We start from the raw sequence: 26,712 nt of genomic DNA on the forward strand, positions 1-26,712 counted from the left end.
TACTTAAATAATTTTATTCCGGGAGATAAGCTACTCAAATGTTAACTGGTTGTAAACAAAGGGAAGGAACGCAGTAGAAGTCAAGTTTGTTGGCCCAGGAGAGATGGTACAAAAGGCTCTGCCCAACAAATACTCAGAATCCAGCATTTTCATATTTCTCCATGGTTCAGTTTCTCGTGGGTCATTTTCCATTCAAGGACTTTGTAGACAAGTAAGATAGGATTCTTTCAGCTTTCAACCAAGAGTCTTCTCTCAGCCAAGGTATCCAGTGGAAACAGAACTTATTGTTCAGAACCGTCTGGAGAATCAGAAAGTCTCTTCCGCAGCGCAGCGCCATGCTCCCTGCTCTTGGCCCTCTTTCCCACGTACTAGATAAAAAAGGAAGAAGGGAGAGAGAAGAGACAGCAGATTATGTCACCGTTTATAAATACTTAGAAATATTTGCAAAATAAAAGTGTTTGTACTATGCCAAGGCAAGAGAATCACCTAAGCCCAAGAGCTGGAGGTTGCTATGAGCTGTGACGCCTCGGCACTCTACCTAGGGCAACAAAATGAGACTCTGTCTCTAAAAAAAAAAAAAAAGTGTTTTTACTAACAAAATCTGAATTTGTCTTCTATGTCCCTGAGATCTGAAACAGTGACCTTTGAGGACATCCAGTACAATTTTTTTCAATACAGCATAGCATCCCAACAGGCCCCAAAAATATATGCTGCATCAATTTCCTCCCAAAATATGAACTCAGTTAAGTATCTAAGATAGACAAATTCTGTCCCTGTCCTCCAGGGGCTCATGGTCTAGCAAGTCCTCTAACCTGTGCTGAGCCTTCTAGTTAGGAGAACTCACTGCCTTGACAGGTAACCTGCTTAATTGTTGGGCAGTTCTACTTGTTCCAAAGATTTTTACCTTGAACCAAAAAGTGCTTCCCTGTAAACTCTCCTATTGCCTCCTGTTTATTCTTGCTTGCTGTAATTTGAACATCTAATTTACAGATAACTTTCAGGCTGAACACTGCTAGTTTCTGTAACTATTCCAAAGAACATGACTTTTGTCTTCTAATATCTTACCTACAAAATGACTTTTATTTCATAAAGCACTTTAACACTGATGCCCCTGACTTAAAAAGAAAACCACAACAATTGAATATAGTGCTCTAGAGATGGTGACAGACATGGACTACAGTGGGCCTTATGACCTTGTCACATTATATTCCTACAGAAATTAACAAAAGATTAACTGGCTCTGGGCAACCACAGTACCCTATTAACACATATGGAAGCATGGAGTCAGCTGATCTTCCCAGGATTTTTTTCATTATGAACAGTCATCAAAGTGGATTCTCCCCAAACCCTATGTTCCTATAATCACTGCATCTATAGGCAGTTTTCACCTAGAAGGTTTTCAGTGGGAAGCCACAGCAGGTTTCAAATAACAGGAAACACAGAGCCTGGCACTTACAAAAAGCACTTAGATTTCCACAAAAGATTGCCTTATGTTTAAAGCAGAGGAACTCAACTACTACGCGTTCCTGTATGTATATTCACATGCTTATGCTTATAATACGTATGCCAATACAGATATACTTTCAAAGTGAATGAATATTTCTCCCCTGGACAGAGGGGGAAAAGAGTAAAAGTAAATCCAAATTGAAAAACTGAGTATAGGCAAACAGGTGAACATCAGAACCTTTTAGGAGCCATATACGTGGAAAGAAAGGCCACAGAAATCAAAGAACAGTGACATAGAGCTAACCAAGGACATGGCTGGAACCTCTCCCACCACCCCTGACAGAAAGTAGTGGAGGTTTGTGACTGTGAGTTCCTTCACTCTCCTGGACCAGTAACCTCAAATATAAGTCAGGCCAGACAACCTTTAAGAAATATTCTAGGTGACCCCAAATTTACTATAGTAGTACAGTATGTACTACAGTTAATTTTATGCAGAAAGTTCTCCAAAGAGTAAGCATCATACTGAAAAGGGATTCCAAGATGGGAAGGAAAAAAAAAGCCCCAGAGTGGAAAACATACAAATTGAAAACACAGATGCTACACAATTTCGAGTATTATATTTAAATCTTTTTAGTCTGAGACTAACAGAAAAAAAAGTTCTAAGATATAGAAAATGAAAATTAGAAGGCAGATTTTTGGTCATCATTTATTTTTAAAGGTTCTAGATATAAAACATTTGATTAAAAACAGTAATTAAGGGCGGCGCCTGTGGCTCAAGGAGTAGGGCGCTGGTCCCATATGCCAGAGGTGGTGGGTTTAAACCCAGCCTTGGCCAAAATCCAAAAAAAAAAAAAAAAAACTGAAAAAAACAGTAATTAAGTTAAATTTCTTTTCAAATGTTTAAAATGTACTCTGCTTGGTTAGCAGTACCGGGAGATGACAATGCACTATTTACTTTGGCCATGTGGCCCAAGTCCAGCTGGGTCTAAAACCAGGTTCAGGAGCTGACAGTCTTCCCAAACAAGTCCAACTGGATCTGTATGGCTTATACAAAGCATAAGTACAAAGAGATTCAAAATGCTAAAGCTGGAAAGAGCCTAAGTCCAGCCTCCTCAATTTATATGGAAATTGGGGCCCAGAAAGTTTTAGTTACCTGCTTATCAGCAAACAGCTGATTGAAATAAATCTTTCTGCTAACCAAAGATTCAGTTTCCTAAACTTAAAATTCATCCAGACGAGTTATGGTGATTATAATAAGGAAGCTGTTTTCATCACCTGTGTGCACGCCAAAAAAAAAACTTCTAGAACTATATCCAGAAGAGAGGCTTTCACTTCTCCTTTTGGTTTGAGACAGGAAGTCATATAGTAAAGTAAATGTTATCTAAAATCTGGAGAAAAATTCCATAATGGCAGTAATATATATAATATTCAAAATTGTTCTGTTCTATTGTTCAACATTTCCATCTTTTGACAATATTCTTACCTCTTTCTTCAAGCATTTTCTCATCTTCCGATCAAGATCATTGCAATGACCGAAAAATTTCAGAATGTTGTGCTAAAAGGAAAAAAAGGAGTAAAATACTTCATCCCATAATAACCAAGGTATCGGGCATATAAAATTTAAATACACCTATGGAAATGAGTTTACACTCACTTTGTGAATATTATCTATCATAAAATTAACTGTAGCACATACTGTACTACTGTAATAATTTTGTAGGCACCTCCTGTTGCTACTGGTGAACTCAAAAGTTTGCTTAAACTGCCATGTGATGTCAATCATCTCTGTGTGAACGGTTCATGTTTAGGGCAATACCACGAACCTTGGGTAACACCAAGGATCCCATATGAAGTATCACTAATGCTGCTGGAAATGCTCCCAAGAAACAAAGTCATGGCATTACGAGAAAAAGGTGAATCACCTGATATGTATATAGACTGAGGCCTGCAGCTACAGATGCCCACCAGATGATTCATCTTGTTACAGATGACATAAACTCGTGGTATTGAAAACACAGTATAGTACTATAAATGTATTTTTTCTTCCTTAAGAGTTTCTTATTAACATTTTCTTTTCTCTAGCTTACTTTATAAGAATACAGTATATAGTACATATAACATACAAAATACGTTAACAGACCGTTTATGCTATCGGTAAGGCCTTCTGCCAATACTAGGCTTTTAATAGTTAAGTATGGGGGAATCAAAGTTATATACGCACTTTTGACTGCACAGCCATGAGTTCCCCAACCCTCAAGTTGTTCAAAGGTCAACTGTATACAAATCAATAGGCTTATCCTGATCCTTCGTACCAAGGAGGAATAAATAAATGTTCTACAAGTAGAAAGAAAGATAAAAAGACCTTTTCCTTGATAAAGGCGAAGCCTGCTCACCCACCAAAACCTCACAAGGACAGTGTAAAAGTTTTACCACCTAATCGCCCTAAGGGGCATGTTGAAATCACAGCACAACCCATTCTCTAACACGGGCAGTGGCATCCAGCTGCAGTGGAACACTGACACCAACCACTTACTTCACTCGCACACACTTTGTCCCATAAAACAGTTATTTAGTAAACGCTTAGTGCCAGAGCCATTTTTTCATTTGCCTCTATTCAAAATGTCACCAAAAAACATCAAATACATGGATTGCTCCATCATTAGATGCCCGACATAGGCCACATAAGCAAGCCACTAATTTACATCATAGGAAATTTATGTCTGAAATTCAAAGTCAGTTTTGCTTAAAAAACAAAACAAAAATTTCCACTTGTTTCAAGTCCTATACCTATTATCTATCATGGCAAAAAGTCTGAATGCTCTAAAGCAGGTTAAGATAAAGCCTGAAGTTAAGAACCCCAATTTTAGTAGGGCCATAATTACTGTATTTGCACTTTGTGATTTTCAAAGGACGGTCAGACAGCATGGTGAGCTGCTATGACATGACATAAAATGCTGAACTTGTTGTAGTTGTGATAATAAGCACATCTTTTCCTTTTCTTTCTAATTAAGGCTTTCATGGAAACCACACAACACATAATTAGTAAGCCATGCCTCATGCTGTTTCCTTTTTTCTGCTTCACTGCTACTTTAAATGTACTTTTCAAGTCCACACTGAGTAAGTGGTCAATTTTTCCGGCAAGCATTTAAGATAGGCTAGAATCTCCTATTTGTTACAGAACAACATTTCCCAAATAAATATTCTCTGTTGTTTTCCTAAACTACTTCCTTGACGACAAATAAACAGAGACAAGGTATTTTTACCCCCATCAAACAGAAGTAACAGAAAAAAACTAGACTTTTCAAATGTAAGACAGTATTTCATAGTTTAGTTTACATTTATTCATATCATCCCATATACACACATCTTAATTTAAAAAAAAAAAAAATCAATGACAAAAACTAATTCATATGCTTTTCTTTTTTTTCTTTTCTTTTTTTTTGGAGACAGTCTCACTTTGTCGCCCTCAGTAGAGTGCCTTGGCATCATAGCTCGCAACAACCTCAAACTCTTGGGCTCAAGTGATTCTCCTGCCTCAGCCTCCTGAGTAGCTGGGACTACAGGCCCCTACCACAACACCCAGCTATTTTTAGAGACTGGGTCTCCCTCTGGCTCAGGCTGGTCTCAAACTCCTGAGCTCAAGTAATCCACCCGCCTCAGCCTCCCAAGTGCTAGGATTATAGGAGTGAGCCACTGAGCCCGGCCCAATTCATGTTTTTCATCTCAACTTTAACCCCAAATGACAATTATTCTCTTATGACATTATATAAAACATATTACACTCAATGCCTCAGTGAAATTGGCAGGAGACATGCGATTGTTTTGGACATACGCAGCGTAAGTCTCCAGTGCCTGTCTTTTTCTGAACCAACTTAGCAGTTAAGTGCACGAACTCAACAGATGATACCTGAGAACCTTTTACATGGAGAGCAAGGGTCCAGGCACTAGGGCTACAACAAGGAGGACCCGGCCCCCACCAGGGAAGGGTGGGCAGAGACAAGTAATAATGTGACTGCCATAAAGCAGTGGTTCTCAAAGTGTTGTCCAGGGACACCTAGGTTTCCAAGACCTTTTCAGGGAATGCACAAGGTCAAAACTATTTTCCTAAAAATATACAGACCTTCTCTGTTTCACTTTCATCTTCTCACAAGGGTACAATGGTGTATTCCAGGGGTTACATAACAGATATATTTTCAGACATAAAAGTGTAAGAACTACCATCATGAAGTAGGAAATGTATTATGTACGATGTTACTGAAGTACAGAGTAACTGTACCAAAAGACTCTAGGCCAGGGGGCGGCGCCTGTGGCTCAGTCAGTAAGGCGCCGGCCCCATATGCCAAGGGTAGCGGGTTCAAACCCAGCCCCGGCCAAACTGCAACAAAAAAATAGCCGGGCGTTGTGGCGGGCGCCTGTAGTCCCAGCTACTCGGGAGGCTGAGGCAAGAGAATCGCTTAAGCCCAGGAGTTGGAGGTTGCTGTGAGCTGTGTGAGGCCACGGCACTCTACTGAGGGCCATAAAGTGAGACTCTATCTCTACAAAAAAAAAAAAAAAAAAAATAGAAATAAAATAAAATAATTTGAAAAAAGAATCTAGGCCAGGAAAGGAGAAAAGGGAGACAAAATGGCCCATTAAACTGAAGAAAACCTACAGGATAAAACCTGGGTTAGCGCACAGTAGGCACAATAGTGAGAAATGTTCTAAGTAAAGGGAAAGAAATACAAAGGTTTATATGAGAGAAGTAACATTCTCCAGTGCAACTGCAAAAAAGGGCACATAGGAGTGAGGCAGAGGGAGTCGTAAGAGAGCTGCGGGGGAGATGGGGCTGAGAGCTGCCTAGGGACCAGCTTCAGGAAGGCCTTGAGACACAAGGCGAGAAATTTAGATTTCATCCCATAGGTAAAGGGAGCAGTGTGGAAAGTGGATCTGGACAAAGAGGACAAAATGGTCAGGAGACCAGACAGAAGTCATTTACAGGTGGCCCCAATAAGGTTGGCATGGACAACGTTAAGGACACTGGCAATAAGAACAATGATTCAAGATATCTGGCAGAAGAAGGTGCAGCACTGGGGGTGTCCTTATGGGAGGGGTGAGGCAGAGAGGGTCAAAGACGACATTGTTTTCTGACTTGGACAAGTAAATGTCATTCACTAAGACAGAAAGAGGTTATTTAAAAAAATGAATTTGTGTCCAGACATACTGAGTTTATTTGTGGAAACAGTAAATCTGCTATATAGTTTAGAGAAGCAGACCTGAAACTCAGAAGAAATTGAGCCGGAATTAGCCCACACCACAAAATCCCAAAACCAGAGATGTTCGCGTGGATGTGGAAAAAAGGGAACACTTCTACATTCCCATTCTACTTGGGAATGCAAACTAACACGTTCCTTTTGGAAAGATGTTTGAAGAACACTTAGGGATCTAAAAATAGACCTGCCATTCGATCCTACAATCCCTCTACTAGGCATATATCCAGAAGACCAAAAATCACATTATAACAAAGATATCTGTACCAGAATGTTTATTGCAGCCCAATTCATAATTGCTAAGTCATGGAAGAAGCCCAAGTGCCCATCGACCCACTAATGGATTAATAAATTGTGGTACATGTACACCATGGAATATTATGCAGCCTTAAAGACAGATGGAGACTTTACCTCTTTCATGTTTACATGGATGGAGCTGGAACATATTCTTCTTAGAAAAGTATCTCAAGAATGGAAGAAAAAGTATCCAATGTACTCAGCTCTACTATGAAACCAATTCATAGCTTTCATATGAAAGCTATAACCCAATTATAGCCCAAGAGTATCGGGAAAGGAGATAGGGAGGGGAGGGGAGGGGGAAGGATGGATAGAGGGAGGGTGAACGGTGGGATTACACCTACAGTGCATCTTACACGGGTACATGCGAAATTTACTAAATGTAAAGTATAAATGTCTTAACACAATAACTAAGAAAATGCCGTGAAGGCTATGTTAACCAGTTTGATGAAAATATTTCAAATTGTGTATGAGACCAGCACATTGTACCCCATGATTGCAGTGATGTACACAGATATGATTTAATAATAAAAAAAAATATTACCTTCAAATAAAGTTAATTGATTGATAGCTGACTTTTCAAAATGAAAATGGAGCTAGAGACAAAAAACAGAAAAAAGAAAGAAAGAAAAAAGAAATTGAGCTGGAGATAGAGATTTGAGAGTCACTTAAACCATGGAAGTGAATGGACATTTCCAGGAAGATGGAGCCTGAAGAACAGGTAAAGGGTGGCCTGCTGAAGAGACTGAAGAGTGACCAGAGAAACAAAAGGAAAACCAGGGAAGGGAAGATGGCAGAAACCTGTGGAAGAGTGTTTTGAGAGGGAAGCAAATGCCACCTGGTAGGAAAGTGAGGTCACTACTGAAAACACCCAAGGAGAGTGAGTGGCAACAGTGCAGTCTTAGAAACCTTGGCAGTGTTTGGACCCTAGAGTGGGAAGATGACAAACTGAAAAGAGGAAAAAGCAATTTCTTTCACTAGTTTGCTCTGAAAGGGAAGCTAATACAGTGAACCAGAAGGCTGAGGTTATCAGAAGGGATTTTATGTATTCACTTGCTCAGGATAGAAGAGATGTGGGCATTTTAAAACATTAATAGGAAGAAGACAAAAAGGAAAAATATAAAGATAAAAAATGCTGGATAAGCCCAATTTTCAACGACTTTATCTCGGGATAAAGGAATAAAAGGTCATTTTTGTTTGCTTTACATGTTTCTAGACTTTCTATACTATCTACAATGACGTGTATTATTTCCTTATTTTATAAATCAGAAAAAAGTACACACAGAGGCTTCCAAGTAGCTTTGAGGAAAACAGCTGTTCTAAATTCTGTACTTTGACTACAGACAGAACATCTGAGTCTTGCAGACAAATGCAGGCAAAATAGGCCAGTAGATCAGAAGCAGCCTGTAGATAATGACAGCCCTAGAAATGACATTTGGCTGCAAAAACCACAGAACTATAAAACTGGAAAGAATGATAAAAGCACAGCAAGTTAGGGCTATTTGGAGATAAAACAGTCATGTACTTCAAGAGGGCTGGAAAGCACCAGGGCATGCCAGCACAGAAATGGGCACTGGGAAGGACAGACCAATCAACAATGAAGATTCTAATATAGAATTACACAAATTCAAGGCTAGAAGACCCCTCAGGTAATCTAATGCATTCACTTTATCAATTAAACAACTAAGATCTTATGTAACATGTATTTACTACACATCGAGAATGCAGGAAAACAGGTAATTTGAACTCTATCACAAGTAATGATAAAAAGCACACATGGGCACCACCTGGGTGAAGGGCAGACTTGGAACTTTGACTAAATCTGCACAAAAACAAAGTATGTAAACAAAACGTGTAACCCTTAATATTCTGAATTTTTTTTTAAAGTGCACATATGGTATATGTATATCAATTGAAAACAAAACCAAGAAAAAGGAAACTATACTGTTAAGAGTTTTAATAGTATAGAAATGAAAACAATGTAACCTAAGCATTTATACCCTCATATTAACCTGAAATTAAAGAAAAAAAAAAAAAGAGTTGTAAGAGTGGCTGGTTGTCCGTGGCAGAGTGGTCACTGGCAGGGAGCACAAGAGGGCTGTAGCTTTGAGATCCTGGTGATGTCACTGCTTGACCTGGTGCTGGTTGAAAGGGTCTGAGTCTGTGTGTGCTCTCTGAGCTCCATACTTAGGATGGGTGCACTTTCCTGTGTATTCTCATTGAATAAAATGTTTAAGAAGAAATAAAATCAAAGTCCATACCCTTCCCATAAACGTCTAATTAACTTTTAAAAAATGAGTTTAACACTTAAACAGCACAAGTGTTCAGAAAGATCACTTAGGTAAAATAGCTCTTGATGAGGGTGGCGCCTGTGGCTCAGTTGGTAAGGTGCTGGCCCTATATACCAAGGGTGGCGGGTTCAAACCCGGCCCCGGCTGAACTGCAACCAAAAAATAGCCGGGCATTGTGGTGGGCGCCTGTAGTCCCAGCTACTCGGGAGGCTGAGGCAAGAGAATCGCTGAAGCCCAGGGGTTGGAGGTTGCTGTGAGCTGTGTGATGCCACAGCACTCTACTGAGGGCTATAAAGTGAGACTCTGTCTTTACAAAAAAAAAAAAAAAAAAAAAATAGCTCTTGATGATATGGGATAAATGGGATGTCACTGAACTATTTTCTGGCAAGATGAATAAAAGCACTTTTGTTTTGAGACAGTCTCACTCTGTCACCCAGGCTAGGGTGCAGTGGCATCATCATAGCTCACTACAACCTCAAACTCTTGGGTTCAAGTGACCCTCCAGCCTCAACCTCCCAAGTAGCTAATTGGACCACAGTATTGCACCACCATACCCAGCTAATTTTTCTTTTTTTTTTTCTGTAGACAGGGTCACGCAATGTTACTTGGGATGATCTCAAACTCTTGGCCTCAAAAGATCCTCCTGCCTCAGCTTCCCAAGAGGCTACGATTACAGGCACGAGCCACCAGGCCAGCTTAGAAGCACTTTCCTTTCTTTCTTTTTTTTTTTTTTTTTTTATTGACACAGTCTTACTATTTCCCCCCTCAGTAGAGTACCATGGCATCAGAGCTCACAGCAACCTCAAACCCTTGGGCTTAACCATTCTCTTGCCTCAGCCTCCCAAGTAACTGAGACTATAGGCACCCACCACAACACCCGGCTATTTTTTTGTTGCAGTTATCATTGTTGTTTAGCTGGCCCAGACTGGATTCAAATCCGCCCACCTTGGTGCATGTGACTGGCACGGTAACCACTGTGCTACAGGCCGTGCCTAGAAGCACTTTCAAAAACACTTCCTGTCCATTTAAAACTTACAGAAAAGTTATAATAATAGTACAAAGAATTTCCAAATGTTAACATTTTACCACACTGCTTTATTTTTCCTTTCTTACATACACAAGTTTTTCTTCTGAACCTACTAAGTGGCAGATGATACCCCTTTGCCTCTAAACACTTCTCCTAAAAAAGCGATGACTTAAATAAGAGTCTTCTGTATAATAATTGAAGTTAACATTAACATTAATACTAGTAACCTTATTTATAGACATTATTCAAATTTTACCAACTGACCTAGTATTATCCTTTATGTGAAAGGCAAAGTTTTTTCCTAGTCCAGGATGCAATCCAGGATCAACACTGAATTCAGTTGTCTTGTCTCTAGTCTTGATTTCAAACAGCTCATCTCTTTATCTTTTGTGTGTGTGTGTGTGTGTGTGTGTGTTTTGGCCAAGGCTGGATTTGAACCTACCACCTCCGGCATATGGGACTGGCGCCCTACTCCTTGAGCCACAGGCACCACCCATCATCTCTTTATCTTTAGTTACCTTGACATTTTTAAAGAGTACAGGACAGTTATTGTGCAGAATACTCTTCATTTGGGTTTGCCTAATGTTTCTTCTTTTTGAGACAGTCTCACTTTGTCGCCCTTGGTAGAGTGCCATGGCACCCTAGCTCACAGCAACCTTAAAGTCTTGAGCTCAAGTGATCCTCTTGCCTCAGCCTACCAAGTAGCTAAAACTACAGGTACCTACCACAATGCTCAGCTATTTTTAGAGACGGGGCCTTGCTCTTGCTCAAACTGGTCTAGAACTCACGAGCTAGAGCAATCCATTGCCCTGGCCTCCCAGAGTGCTAGGATTACAGGCATGAACCACACGCCCGGCCATTGCCTGATGTTTCTTTATAATCTTAATTCAGGTTGTGCGATTTAGGAGTAATGCTGTCCTAAAGGTAATGTCCCATTACCGGTAACATTAACTTTGATCACCTAGGTACAGAGTGATCTGCCAAGTTTCCCCACTGTAAAGTTATTAGTTTTTCTCAGTAATTACTATGTGCAGATACTTTCAGGCCATATAACTATGCTGCTATTTTACCCATTAGTATCAGGATCTAGTAATGATCTTTGATTAAATCAATTTTTACTACAATGGTTACCAAATAGGCATTTTCTAATTCCAGCATTCCTTTTACACTTTATTAGCTGGCATGCTACTGTAAGGAAAGCTTTTCCTTTTCATCCATGTATGTATTTATATGAGTTTGGACTCATAGATTCTTATTCAACCGATTATGTTATTTTCCTTACTTTGGTGTTCTGTCCCATTTTGGGTCAGTGGGAGTTCAAGCTGGCCCCTGTCCTTTTGACAGTCCCTATCACTCCTTGATAAATAAATGTCTTACTTCCTGGTATGACATGCTTCAGATTCTTGTTCTTTCCCAGCCATAGCCCTAGAAGTAGCCATTCCTCAAAGGATCCCTATTTCTGTTTCCTGGAGAACAATGATTAGAAACCAAAATCTGGGTACCAAGTATGATCATTGTTACAGGAAAAGACATATTTTTTCCTTAAAAATATATATATTTACATACTCATATCGACCTATTCTACATCTAACAAAACCCTGAGTTCACACTAGCAACACCATGGTGCTGGAATTCATTCCAACCTTTCCCCTTCCATATTAAAGCAATAAGAAATCTGTCTCTACTTATGTGAAATATTTTACCTATGTGCTCAACCCTGGAATCCACAGAAGCCAGGTTCAGAATCACTAATCCACGCCTGATGCAAAACCCAAACTATTAACCACAATTCTTCTTGTTTTTAATCTATCTTGAAATTATTAAGGTTAGTTCATTTTTACCTTTCATGTAATTGGACAACTCATTTGAAATAAAGTTAGGTTCATTTGCTTTTGCTTATATTCCACTTTTGAGTTTCCCTCCCTTTCTTGCTTACCTTTTTCGGGAGCATGTGAAACATTAATTAACAAGGTTCAAAATACAAGAACTACTTGAATTGATATACAGTAGTTGGTATTATTGAAAAGTATCACTCTTCAATTCTTCCAACCCTGCTCCTACCCATTCCAGAAGGTAACAAATCTCATTAGTTTTGAATTATCTTATTTCCTTTTGCACAAATGATAAGATACAAGTATGTTCTGCTTACCTCTTCATCCTTTTCAATACAAACTCAAGGATACTATTAATAAAAACACTGTTACACTTTGATTTTTACTATACATAACTTGGAAGTCTTGTATGTCAGACTGTAGAAATTTTCCTTGTTTTTTAAACAGCTGTACAGCCAACAATGGAACAATTGGGGCAAAAAAAAAATAAAGTATTAGATTACAACCCAGATTATAAAATAAATATACATGAGTCCATACTGATACAAGTAAATAAATGCGAAAGAAGAAGTTAAGTCTCCAGAACAGAATTCCAAAAAATTACGTGGACATGCACATTCCACCCTCTGGGGGAACAGCATAACTCTAAAGTGTTATGAAAAGGAGGGAAACTAATAACTTTCAGGTAAAGAAACCTGACAAATACCACCTTAGCCAGGTAGTCAAGGTCAACATCAACAGTGATAAATTATGCTGTGGTATGTAGCCTTGATATGATACGATGAAATGATCCTCTGTGGTCTCCCTTCCAAAAACACATTACAGGCAGTCCCTAAGTTACAAACTTTCAACTGACATACTACACACTTGGAGGCTAATACAGTAAGTTTCAGAGTTACAAACTTCTGACTCATGTACAACTTGCACTTACAGAGGCTGTTACAGGTAATAGACAAATGTAACTGTTCCAACTTACACATAAATTCAACTTGAGAACAAACCTATAGAACCTACCTCATTCATAACTCAGTAACTGCCTGCATCCCTGTATAACCATGAGAAAAATGTAAGACAAATTCAAATACAGAGGCATTCTACAAAATACCTGACCATTATTCCTCAAAACTGTCAAGCTCATCAAAAACAAAGAAAAGGCCTTTAATCCCAGCACTTTGGGAGGCCAAGATGGGAGGACTGCTTTAGGCGAGGAATTTGATACTAGCCTGGGCAACATGTTAAGATTCCCCATCTCTACAAAAAAAAAAAATTTTAGCTGGGCACACTGGTGCATGCCTATAGCTCTAGCTATTCCTTGTGCAGAACTGAGGCTGAGGCAGAACTCCTCGAACTCAGGAATTCGAGGTTACAATGGGCTATAATAGTGCCACTGTACACCAGCCTGGGTGACAGAGCGAGACCTCTCAAAAAATTAGTACGTTAACAAAGAAAGAAATTATCACAGCCAACAGGAGCCTAAAGAGCCATGATACCCAAGAGTAATGTGTATCCTGGATGCAATCCTATAACACAGAAAAGATATTAGGTAAACACCTAACTTGAATAAATCTGAATAAGGTATGGAGTTTAAATAATGATCATATATTGATATTGGTTTATTAATTGTAACAAATGGACCATACCAGTGTAAGATGTTTAATAACAGGGGACACAGGTGTAGGGTATATGGGAACTCTCTGCCCTATGTAGGATAATATTTAGAAATAAACATATCCCCCTGTGGCTCAGTGAGTAGGGCGCTGGCCCCATATGCCGAGGGTGGCGGGTTCAAACCCAGCCCCAGCCAAACTGCGACAACAAAAAAATAAAATAAAATAAAAAAATAAACATATCCTACATCAAGCACACATAGTGAACTCAGTGTGAGTTTAAAATGACTTGCTTTTCTTCCAGAGGCTTAAGGGACCTGGGGCCCCCTGGGATCCACACAGAGTTGGCTTCCCTGAAGTTAATTCCATAAGCCATTTCTCCGAAGCTGTACACCCCATGAAGCCTGAGATCAAAGGGCATGCCGCCCTTCCTCAGAGATGCAGGCCAGAGGGTTGACGTATGTTAACAACATATTGTCAGAGGTCTATAGGTGCTCTGCCCTGAGGAAAAGACACAGTCATTACTTCATACTGAGTAAACGGAGTGAATATGTGAAGATATTCTTCCATTAACTCTTTCCCCTATAGCTACTTTCTTCTTTATGATTTTGTTTACACACCTGCCCAGAGATTAGTCAGTGTTTAGAAGAAGATGTTTACTGCAAAAGTGATTTTGTTGATGTGGTAACAGGATATTTCCTTTTTAGTTGATTTCAGATAGGTAAATTGAGGTAATGGTGAAAATAACAGATAATAGATTAAGTGTGTACGTGACTAGAAAGGTATAAAATCAAACCCCTAAATAAAGATCTTTGCTACACGCCATACCATCTCGTGTAATCTGTTTCTTGACATCATAATTACAGGAGTGAGTTTACACCCACAGCAAAGCTGCTGTTCGTTCATGTCACCAGTCACGCAACACACTACATTCACGATTTATTTATAAATCTAAAACTGTCCTTAAAAAGTGAAGTCTTATTTTTCTTGAGACAGAGTCTCATTTTCTTGACCTTGTAGAGTGCCATGGCATCATAGCTCACAACCACCTTGAATTCTTGGGCTCAAGTGATCCACTTGCCTCAGCCTCCCCAGTAGCTGGGATTACAGGAACCCACCAACAACCCCCAGCTATTTTTTAGAGACAGGTCTTCCTTTTGCTCAGGCTGGTCTTGAACTTCTAGGGTCAAGCAATCCACTGGCCTTGGCCTCCCGGAGGGCTGGGATTACAGGTGTGAGCCACCGCACCCGGCTAAAAAACGAATTCTTTTCAAAAATAAAAATTAAAAAACAGCTGTACAGCATTCCATCCTGTGGATATACCACAGGCTGGGAAAGGTTCCTCCTACATTTGCATTTGCAAACAATGTTGCAATTTGTAATTTTGTACATATGTATTTCCATATTGTTAAAAGTTACACTTTTAAGATAAATTCCATGAAGTGGGAATGATGGGGCAAAACATAAATACACTGCAGTTTCACATAGACACTGTCAAACTCTTCTCTCTAATAAATCCAATTTGCAATCCCACCAAAAATGTAAGAAAAATGTCCTTCTCCTGCTACCTCCCCTACAGAATTACTGTCTCCTAGAGGATAAGGAATGGTATCTCAGCATATTTAATTTGTGTTTCTAACTGCTGAGTGAGGCTGAACATCTTTACGTATGCTTACAGGTCACAGTTAAAAATGTTTTCTGTTTTTGTAAATTGTCTATTCATGCTTTTGCTCATTTTTCTCTTTGATTTTTGGCCTCTTCTTCCCCCCTTAATTGTTAAGGATCCTGCATTTATCAGGGCTATCATCTCATTCTCTGTGTTACCTGTTACCAAGTTTCTCCCAATTTAAAAAACTGGCCTTTTGGTATTTTTTTAAATGCAAATAATACAAATTTATCAATCTTTGATTTTACGGCTTCTGGAATGTGGAGTCCTAGTTATGCAGCCTTTCCCTACACTTAGGTTATATGGAAATTTAAACGTGTTTTCTGGGTGTTGTATGCCCTCATTTCTGGTATTTAGATGTCTGGTCCATTAGAAGCTGATTCTTATTTTAAATATTTTAACTTTTTCCAAATGGATCTATAATTGTCCCAGTGCAATTTATTTAAAAATCCAACTATAAAACTTCTATTTCTGGGCATGAAGGAATAACTGGTAAGAACAAGATCTCCCATACAGTATATGGAACAACTATTTTCAGGCACTGAGACCACAGACTGCGCAGGACTAGGATACCTGACAAAGAAACAAAACAAGGTGAACCCTACAGCCACCCAGCTTTCCTGGAGGCAAGTTCCAAACCACATGGGAGGCAAAGAGAGCTCAAGGTGAGAATGGTGGTCTCTTTGAGCTGAGGAGTGCAGGGAGTTTGAGACAGCTGTAATTTGTGAGGTAGAGACACCCAGCAAAGAACTCCAGAAACCTGCCTGGGTTGCCTTGACTCACTAGGTGTGCATCTGGATGTGTGTTGGATGAATCTTCACAAGGCCACAGTAACTACAAAGAACAAGACAGCAACTGTAAGCTAGAAAACACAGAGAGGTCAGACAGGACTGGCGTCAATGACATTCTTACAAGCCAAGGTAGAGAACTCACTAAACTCAAGTTCATCCATAGAGAATCAAGAAAAATCGTGCTTTAGTAAACTGGAATAAACTAAAGCCAGAGGAAAGGATACTTCAGACATGCCCTAAAAATACTTAAAAACATGCTTAAAGAAAAGGATCAAACATGTCCATAAGTAAATGAACTGCCTGCCAATAGAAAAGATAAACTCCAAGTGGTCAACAATACACAGTATTCAGCCTCAAATGAAAACTAGTAAACATATTTTTATAGAAATTGACAAGCTTGTACTGAGGGCGGTAAAGTGAGCCTCTGTTCTCTACAAAAAAAAAAAAAAAAGAAAAGAAATTGACAAGCTGATTTTAAAATTAATAGGGAAATGAAAAGGACCTAAAATAGAAAAAGTTAGAGGATTTACATGATCTGATTTCAAGACTTACTACAGGTGACAGTAATCAAGACAGTGTGGTACTGGGGCCGAGAATAGAAATATAAATCAGTGGAACAGTTTAGAGAAACCAGAAATAGACCCACTCTCATATGGTCAATTGATGTCTGACAAAGGAATCATGAAAGCAGTGGAAAAATAATAGTCTCTTCAGGTGGCACCTGTGGCTCAAAGGAGTAGGGCGCCGGACCCATATGCCGGAAGTGGCAGGTTCAAACCCAGCCACGGCCAAAAACTGCAAAAAAAAAAAAAAGAATAGTCTCTTCAACAAATGATGTTGAGGCAGCACCCATAGCTCAGCAGCTAGGGTGCCAGCCACATACACCCAGGCTGGCAGGTTCGAACCCTGCCCAGGCCATCTAAAGAAAAACAACAATGACAACAACCAAAAAATAGCCGGGCATTGTAGCGGGCGCCTATAGTCCCAGCTACTTGGGAGGCTGAGGCAAGAGATCGCTTAAGCCCAAGATATTAAGGTTGCTGTGAGCTGTGACACCACAGCACTCTACCCAGCTGAGTAGAGAGATTCTGTGAGACTCTGTCTCAAAAAAAAAACACATGGTGTTGAAACAACTGGATATCCCTAGGCAAAGAAAATGATTCTCAATTATATCTCATACCATACACAAAAATTAACTCAAGGCCGGGCACAGTGGGTCATGCCTGTAAACACAGCACTCTGAAAGGCCAAGGCGGGTGGATTGCCTGAGCTCACAAGTTTGAGATCAGCTTGAGAAAAAAACAAGACCCCGCCTTTACTAAAAATAGAAAAACTGACACAAGAGGACTGCTTGAGCCCAAGAGTTGGGAGGTTGTTATGAGCTATGCCACAGCACTCTACCCAGGGTAACAGCCTGAGACTCTGTCTCAAAAAAACAAAAAATTAATTTGAAATAAATCATAGACTTAAATGTAAATGCTAAAACTAGAAAATTCTAGAAGAAAACTTTACAGGAGAATATACAAAGACCCTTAGGGCATAGGAAAAAATGCTCGTAAAAGAAAAAAAAAAGATAAATAAGACTTGACCAAATATACAAGCTGCTCTTTGAAACACATACTTAAGAAAATAAAAAAGAATGTCACAAACTGTGAGAAAATATTCATAATATACCTATCAGACAAAAGATCTGTGTGCCAAATGATAGAGAGAATACTTATAGCTCACTAAGACAACCCAATTTTTAAATAGGGGCAAAAGATTTTACATGAATGGTCAATAAACACATGAAAATATGCTCAAAATCATGAGGCATCACGGAAATACAGTTCAGCACCAATATGAGACACTACTACATACTCCTAAAATGGCTAAAGTTAAAAGATGTATAACAACATCGAGTGCTGGTGAGGATAGGGAGCGGGCAGGAATTAAAACAGTACAGAATGGAGAACAGTTCGGTAGCTTCTTACAGAGTTAAACACATACTCACCACACGACCTAGTCATGCCACTTCTAGGTATTTACCCAAGAGAAACAAAAAGACCAAAGACTTGTACGTGAAGGTTCATAGAAGCTGCATCCAAAACAGCACTTCAGACAACCTAAATGCCCAATGATAGGCAAATAAACTGTAATTATGTCCATACAATGAAATACTACTCGGAAATAAAAACAAATGAAATACGGTCACAGACAACACCATGTATGAACCTCAAAAACTTATATGAAGCAAAATAAAAGAATATGCAATGTAGAGTGCATTTATAACAAGTTCTAGAATAGCAAAACTAACCTCTATGAACAGAATGTAGTTCAGTGGTTACCAGGGTCAGAGATGAGGATTGGGGACTCACTGCAAAGAGATACAGAGACTTCTTTGATAGAAATGTTTTACATCTTGGCTGTGATGGTGGTTGTGTAGGTATTTGTATTTGTTAAAATTCATCAAACCGTACACTTTAGATGTACTTTATTATAAAATTATACTTCAAAAAGGTTAATAGTTTTAAAAGTTCACCATTAGTTCCAGATGCCACCTTTATTATACATAAGAAACCCTTTTGAAAGGGGGGAAACATGTTTAATTTGATTCCAATTTAAAAATAGGGACCAAAAGGAAATATGCAAAAACAAACACGTAACAAAGATTACTTAAAAGAAATGAAAATCTCTGACCCTTAACCTAACTTAGGAAATGAATATGAAGAGATAATATCCTTATTTATGTCTAGTTTTATGAAAAACACACTACATTTCAAGGATTGGACTGGCAAAATGCTCAAGGACAAACTGCGATGTGATTCCACAAGTCCCTTTCTCTCCCCTTGCCTCTGTTGGCAGACCCTCACCTTTAATGTAACTGACTATATACAGAATTGAAATATTCTGCATTAAGTCAACACAAATAATCAGTTCCTATTCTTTAAAAAGTAAACATTTATATTTTTACTTTAAAAAAATCTATATGAAAGCTATAACTCAATTATAGCCTAAGAATATGGGGAATAGGGAAAGGGGAAAGGGAGTGGAAGGAAGGGGAGGAGATGGATGGATGGTGGGAGGGTAATTGGTAGGACCACACCTACAGTGCATCTTACAAGGGTACATGTGAAATTTACTTAGTAAATGTAAAATATAAATGTCTTAAGACAATAACTAAGAAAATGCCAGGAAGGCTATGTTAACCAGTGTGATGAAAATATTTCAAACTGTATATAAAACCAGTGCATGGTACCCTATGATTACATTAATGTATACAGCTATGATTTAATTTAAAAAAAAAATCTAAGCATTATATTTTATTTACACAATGTGACTCATTTTTCAGTTCAATCAGTAAGTGGGAAGGTTTGAAAATCAATTCTTGATCTAATGCATAGTGAAAATAGCCTGAAGTATGTTGTCATTGACAACATGCTTTGAACCAATAAAAATACCTGACTTCACATGTTATTAGTATTACTTACCACCTAACTTTTGGTCTTTATAGTTTTACTCATTTAAGAGATACTATTATTATAATTTGATATATCTACAGTTTATGAACATCATGAGTAAAATAATTAATACATCATACAAAGTTACAAAAAACACAAATGCTTCTCACAACAAAAGTACCATGCATCAAACTTATGGAAAAATACTAAATATTCAACAGTTATAAAAATATCAGCTGGAACAATCACCAAAATGTGGAAACTGCTTAAATGCCCACCAACCCAGGAATGGATTAACAAGCTGTTGTATATGTATGCCATGGAATACTATGCAGCCATTAAGAAGACGGAGACTTTACATCCTTTGTATCGACCTGGATGGAAGTGGAACACATTATTCTTAGTAAAGCATCATAAGAATGGAGAAGCAAGGGCAGTGCCTATAGCTCAGTGGGTAGGGTATCAGCCGCATACACTGAGGCTGGCAGGTCTGAACCCAGCCCAGGCCAGCTGAGACAGCAATGATAGCAAAAAAATAGCCGGGCATTGTGGTGGGCACCTGTAGTCCCAGCTACTTGGGAGGCTGAGGCAAGAGAATCACTTAAGCCCAAGAGTTTGAAATCACTGTGAGCTTTGACGCCATGGTATTCTACCCAGGGCAACAGCTTGAGGCTCTGTCTCAAAAAAAAAAATGGAGAAGCAAGAATCCCATGTACTCAATTCTCTTATGAGGACAGTTGATGACCTAGTACACGGCTGGGGGTAGGGGAAGAGGAGAGCACAGAGAAAGAGGGAGGGGGTAGGGGAAGGGAAGAGCAGAGAAAGGAGAGAAGGGAGTGGGGTGAAGGAAGGGAAGAGTAGAGAAAGGGAAGGAGGGATGGAGGTGGGGGATCACTTGTGTAATACACCTGTGGGGGGCAGGACACAATTATTAGAGGAACTTTACCTAACAAATGCAATCAATGTAAGCTAGTTCTTTGTACCCTCAATGAATCCCCAACAATAAAAAAATAAATAAACATAAAAATAAGGGTGGTGCCTATGGCTCAAAGGAGTAGGGCACTGGCCCCATTAACAGAGGTAGCAGGTTCAAACCCAGCCCCAGCCAAAAACTGCAAAATAATAATAATAAATAAATAAATAAAAATAAAAATAAAACAGAGAGATTACCCTGGGAGGGGAGGGGGATATCACCTGGATTTAATACATTCCAAATGCAGGTTTCTTTTCTATCTGGGTTTCAACCATGGAATTTTACTTCCATTCTATTAACAATTACACAAATAACATCAGATTAGGCCAATCACATATCACACCTAGTAAATATCTGATTACATAAAATGTTTCCACTACCATTAAAACACAGAACAGTAGCCATCAAAAATAGATAATCTTGGAATAATTTCAGTATGATCAGAAGAATCAAAATTGAATATAATTGTTCTAGCACCCTATGACGTATTAGGAAAGGGAAAGCATCTTATTTAAGAACGTGGATTCCAACTATTACATATCATTTCAAGTTACCTAACAAACTACCATGCTTGATTTTTACTAACCATAAAAGAAAATGGTTTCTGAATAATAACCCCCACTGAGCGCTAATCTTTACTAAGCTCAGATCAATAATTAAAACATCATCATTCCATTCCATTAATGGAGATAACATTTTACATCAGGGTGTTATACCTAAGTTTCATTTTGGCTTTAGTCATTTTTCTGAACTCTTACATTTTTGTGACATTCCTTAAGCAAGTTAATCAAGATGTTGCATTCTTCAGTGTGCAAGTGTGGAGATAAGTCAGGATGCATCTTTAGGAGAAGGTGATGGATCACAGCAGTGCAACCTGTGGATACAAGAGTATCTTGAATATGCATGATTGTATTTGTTAATGCTCTCTAAAGTATTTTTCTGTAATAGCCCTCAATGACCTTTATCAAGAAAGAACGTTAGCTATTAACGAGCTGTAACCTTTGGCAAATTACTAACCTTAAGGCTCGGCTTCCTTATCCAATGATTTAACATACCCAGCAAGTCTTCAGTAGTGTTGAGAGAACCTGCAAGTTCAGAGAAGAAAAGCAGGAATCCTCAAGATACTCAAATGGATCCTCAATCAGCAACAGCTTGCCTGTCTATATTAAAAGCCAGATTTCAGATATTCCCCCATTCCAAAAATTGATTACAACTCATTTTATTCAAGTGAAATTGTACTAATTAAGAGAACTGGCTTCTCAATACTTTTAAAAATGTATGTAAGACCTCTGAAAGAGTTTAAAGGGCCAATAGTTAGTGTCACATTAGTGTGAATTAATATGGACTGCTTTCTTCTTCTTCTTTTTTTTTTAATTAGCCAGGTGAGGTGACATGTGCCTATAGTCACAGCTACTCCTCAGGAGGCTGAGGCAGGAGGACTGACTGCTTGAGCCCAGGAGTTCAAGGCTACAGTGAGCTATGATCAGGCCACTGCATTCTAGCTTGGGTAACAGAGTGAGAGGATCTCACTTGGGTAACAGAGAGGATCAAATAGACCAAAAAAATGGACAAAAGGTTTGAATTGCTAGTTTGCAAAAAAAAAAAAAAAAATACAGAAATAGGTTCATTATGCTTAGGAAAGGCGCTCATCATCATTAGTCTATAGGGAAATGCAAATCAAAACTATAAAATACCACCACACCCACCAAAATAAAATGTTTTAGAATATGGAGACACTGGACCTCACGTATTGCTACTGAGGATGTCAAATAGTACTAATGCTATAGAAAACTATTTAGCAATTTCTTAGTAAGCTGAAAATAAACTTACCACCTGACCCAGCAGTTGCACCCCTAGGATCTAGCCAAGAACAATGAAAACACATATCTACACAAAGACATGTATGTGAATGTTCACATGAGCATTATTCCTAATAGCCAATACTGGAAACTATCCAAATGTAAGATATTGGGGTAAATGGACAAAGCAAACTGATAAACAAAATAGGTTAATCTATGCAATGTAATACTAGTTAGCAATTAAAAGGAAAGAACTACAGATGCTTGTTTCCACATGGATAAACCTTAAAAACCTTATACAAAAAGTCTGAAGCAGAAGACTATTATATCAAATGTCTGGAAAGGGAAAATTTATAGAAACAAAAAGCAGATCATTGGTTGCTTAGAACTGAAAGGTGAAGATGTTGGTTAATTTGCAAGTGGACAAAAAGAAACCTTTTTGGGTGATGAAATGGTCTAAAACTGAATTGTTGGCCAGGAGCAGTGGCTCATGCCTATAATCCTAACACTGTGGGAGGCCCAGGCGGGTGGACTGCTTGAGCTCAGGAGTTTGAGACCAGCCTGAGCAAGGGTGAGACACCCCCTCCCCACCTGTCTCTACTAAAAATAGAAAAACTAGCCAGGCCTTGTGGAAAGCGCCTGTAGTCCCAGCCACTGGGGAGGCTGAGGCAAGAGAATCGCTTGAGCCCAGGACTTTGAGGTTGCTGGGAGCTATGATGATGCCATGGCACTCTACCGAGGGTAACAGAGTCAAACTTTGTCGTCAAGAACACCACCACCACTGAATTGTGGCAATGGTTGCATTAACACCACAAATTTACTAAAATTTCTGAATTCACTTACAATGAATGAATTTTACAGTATATAAATTATACCTCAATAAAGGTGTTAAAGTTCTGAGAAATTCTAACTTCCATCCACCTCTCACTACCAACAAATTAAAAGTCTGAACAAATAATTCCAGAAAAATACAGTACAGCTACTATTTCAAATTGCAACTTATAAAAATGCCAGTAGATGACTGTTCATTAACTACTAAACACACACAAACATACATAGCACGGCTAAAGATCACTAATCAGGCTGTTGCGCCAAGAATTTATCTGAAACAAAAAATGAAAATGCAGCCAAGTTCCAGTTTTCTTTGCCTGCCACTGACAAGGTCCTTTGTATGACAGAAACATTTTCTCTCAGAAAAATGAAGTGGAAATCAAAGGGTGGAAGTTGCAAAAGACGGATGTTATCTTATTGGATGGCCAACAACGAGGCAGGCAGGTGCGTGAGGCTGAGTTACCTGCAGTTGTAACTTGTCCGAGAGTGGCATCGTCAATTAAAGATGTCACAGAGTATGTTCTTGCACTGCATTCTTTTTTTTTTTTTATTTATTTATTTTTTTTTTTTTGTAGAGACAGAGTCTCACTGTACCGCCCTCAGGTAGAGTGCCGTGGTGTCACACAACTCACAGCAACCTCTAACTCTTGGGCTTACGCGATTCTCTTGCCTCAGCCTCCCGAGCAGCTGGGACTACAGGCGCCCGCCACAACGCCCGGCTATTTTTTTGTTGCAGTTTGGCCGGGGCTGGGTTTGAACCCACCACCCTCGGCATACGGGACTGGCGCCCTACTCACTGAGCCACAGGCGCCGCCCCTTGCACTGCATTCTTAACTTTCTTCTCTAATCTAGCTCACAATTAAATCATTTTAAGCTACTCCCCAAAATAAAACGTATATGCAAAGGAAAAACACTTGCTATGGCAAGTGGCTCACCCCTGTAATCCTAGCACTCTGGAAGGCCAAGGCGGGAGGATCCCTTAAGCTCAGGAATTCAAGACCAGTTTGCCCATCTTTACTAAAAATAGAAAAATTAGCCAGATGTGGTGCTAATCCCAGCTACCTGGGAGGCTGAGGCAAGAGAGATCTTCAGCCCAAGAGTATGAGGTTGCTGTGAGCTAGACATCACGGCACTCTCCCCAGGGTGACAAAGTGAGACTCTGTCTCAAAAAAGAAAAAAAAGGAAAACATTGAAAAGGTACATGTGTCATGATTACAGCACCTCCCTCCTCTGCCAGCCACATCCACTTCCCCAAGCATGCACAGGATACCAAAACAGTACATTGAAACGCCTGTGGCTCAAAGGAGTAGGGCGCCGGCCCCACATGCGGGAAGTGACGGGTTCAAACCCAGTCCCGGCCAAAAAAAAAAAAAAAATTTTTTTTCAACTGTGAAAATGTGATGTTTTGATATCTGGCTAACAGGCCCCTAACAAAACAAGTTTAACTTTTCCTTGGGACTTGACTGGGAGGGTAAAAGCCATAGGGTACTCTCACTGAAGATGTAACAATTAGTTTACTTCATTCATTCCCTCATCTTAGTCTACCAACTCCCAGGTAAAATCTCCCTACTGAGTATGGTAGCAGATTTCAACCACCAGGTGGCATAATTTTAGAAAGTAAATAAATCAAGAGCAAGCAATCTGGCACATCTGTAATCACAGGGCAGAACCTTGTACACGTATTTTAATGCCACTTGGTTCTTCTTTAGAAAGATTATGCTATTGTGCGCCTGCACAGGAAGAAGTTAACACTACAGTAGCAATTTCTAATGTTGCTTTAAAATAAGCAAAAAATAAGGCCAGAAGAGTCTGTTGAGTCTGAAGAGTCGGCTCTCAGGAAAAAAAAAAACTGTAAACTAACCCTTTATGCTTTCTAACACGCATTTTTAAAAGCCTACATTCAGAAGGCCCTGATGTCAGTTAAATTAGTATTTCTGAACTTTTTCAAACTATGAACCATTATCACAGCAGGGGTAGCAGACATAGCAGGATTGCCAACCCTACCTACTTCTACTTACCCCAATACAAAGTGACCATATCTAAACAATTGCTATTAAGTTTTTTCAAGGAATGGGCCCATGTTGTAGTTTTCCTTGAACAAACATTTATTAGTAATTATTAGGTACTCAGCACTCTGCCAAGTCAAGTGAATTTCAAAGAAAAATATCAAAGAATACCTCAAATAATACACAAGCTAGTGAATGAGTACTCTTGTAAATGCACATCATAAATGCCCGATAATACTTGCTGAATGTTGAATTCATGATGAACAGAGACTGAGAATTAGTTCAGATTTCAGTACAGTAAAAAAAGGATGGAAAGAGGCTCGTTTTAAGTTAACAAGTGCAAAAGCTTGTACGTATAGGAACTACAAAGGGCATCACGACAGAATTCCTTTGCCACGTCTATGCATTTAAAGCTTTAAATAAAGGTTTCCAAAACTTACTGAACGACTCTACATAAAATGCCTAGGGTGAAAACACAAACCCGACAAGTCTTTAAACCCAAGACATAGGAACGTCCACTTTCCTTGCAAAGTGAGCCGACGGAAATCTTAGAGGACTCTCGTGTCCCAACACAAATGAGTGACAACTTTCACTGAAGCTGAGATAAGCGGTAACAGACCCGCATTCTCTACACGCAAATTCTCATTTCCTAGATGAGCAATAACGAGACATTTTACTGAGCGCTCGGCGCCTCCAACTGTGTTAAGTACGGGCTTCACTTCTCAGAGCCGATGCGGCAGGTACCCACCTACAGCGAGAAAGCCAAGGCTCAGAGAGCGAAGGAGCCGCCCAAGGTCACCAGGCTGAGTGATGGGCGGGATCCAACCGCGAGTGAGCAAAGCCTGCCCTCAAGCACCGCCCGTCCCTGCCAAACGCCGGAGGGCAGAGCCCTCAACACGCACCTCCAGCCACCCCAGCAAACCCGCAGACGCGGCAGTCCAGCTGCAGCGCCGCCAGAATGAGGCCCCGGTCCCGGTCCTGGTCCCGGAGGGCCGCCGGGCAGCGGGCAGCCGCGCAGGACTTGGCCCCGCGGGGCGCTCGCCCTCAGCGGACGGAAAGGACACGGAACTGCTTCTCAGCACAGCCCGGACTCCCAAGACTCACCCGAGTCGACGCCACACCGGGAACGCTGAAGTGGTCCACAGCGGAGACGTCCTTGACGACAGCGGGCGGCCGGAACAGGCGGCAACACAGGCTGCGGACGCCCGGGCGTGCTCCACGGCCGGCCCGTCCCCGCTGCACCTGAGGCGCAGGCGCCGCCCGGCTTGGGCGCACCCATTTTCGGGCACTGTGGGGGGAGCCGCGCGTGCTCCGAGGCACGGCAGCGCCTACGCAACAGGCCGAACCAACAAGCCAAGTTTCTAAACTGAGACTAAACTTCACTGAAACAACCTTCTCTACTAGTAAAGAAGAGTGACGCGGGGCCTCAGCGAGGTTCCTTCTGTCGCTCCTCCCAGGCG

The 26,712-nt window shown here is 40.0% G+C and overlaps 1 protein-coding gene across 3 annotated transcripts; it reads right to left on the reverse strand.

Moving 5' to 3' along the window:
• CMC2 (C-X9-C motif containing 2) lies at positions 1–26,700 on the reverse strand. Of its 3 annotated transcripts, XM_053609137.1 has the most exons (5): positions 26,357–26,476; positions 21,634–21,701; positions 21,375–21,490; positions 2,930–3,001; positions 1–368 (listed from the first exon to the last, which is right to left on the reverse strand). In XM_053609137.1, exons 3-5 carry the CDS (start codon positions 21,453–21,455, stop codon positions 282–284), a joined length of 240 nt encoding a protein of 79 aa, XP_053465112.1. In that variant the 5' UTR covers positions 21,456–21,490; positions 21,634–21,701; positions 26,357–26,476; the 3' UTR covers positions 1–281. The 3 variants fall into 3 exon arrangements, with proteins under 3 accessions (XP_053465112.1, XP_053465104.1, XP_053465122.1); XM_053609129.1 differs by lacking the exon at positions 21,634–21,701 and having other exon boundaries at positions 26,357–26,700; XM_053609147.1 differs by lacking the exons at positions 21,634–21,701; positions 26,357–26,476 and adding an exon at positions 26,001–26,047.
• Positions 26,701–26,712: the final 12 nt, after the last annotated feature.

The sequence above is a fragment of the Nycticebus coucang genome, chromosome 2, assembly GCF_027406575.1.
Source record: "Nycticebus coucang isolate mNycCou1 chromosome 2, mNycCou1.pri, whole genome shotgun sequence".
Classification (NCBI taxonomy): Eukaryota; Metazoa; Chordata; class Mammalia; order Primates; family Lorisidae; genus Nycticebus; species Nycticebus coucang.

What these genes read in the sequence shown, in the direction of transcription:
- CMC2 (XM_053609129.1), bottom strand. Translation starts at nt 26,531, where the DNA reads ATGGGTGCGCCCAAGCCGGGCGGCGCCTGCGCCTCAGGTGCAGCGGGG. An exon ending in CCGGTGTGGCGTCGACTCGG is followed by an intron (nt 21,491 to 26,356) that starts GTGAGTCTTGGG and finishes TTGTATCCACAG; the next exon opens with GTTGCACTGCTGTGATCCAT. An exon ending in TTAAGGAATGTCACAAAAAT is followed by an intron (nt 3,002 to 21,374) that starts GTAAGAGTTCAG and finishes TTTTCCTTTTAG; the next exon opens with CACAACATTCTGAAATTTTT.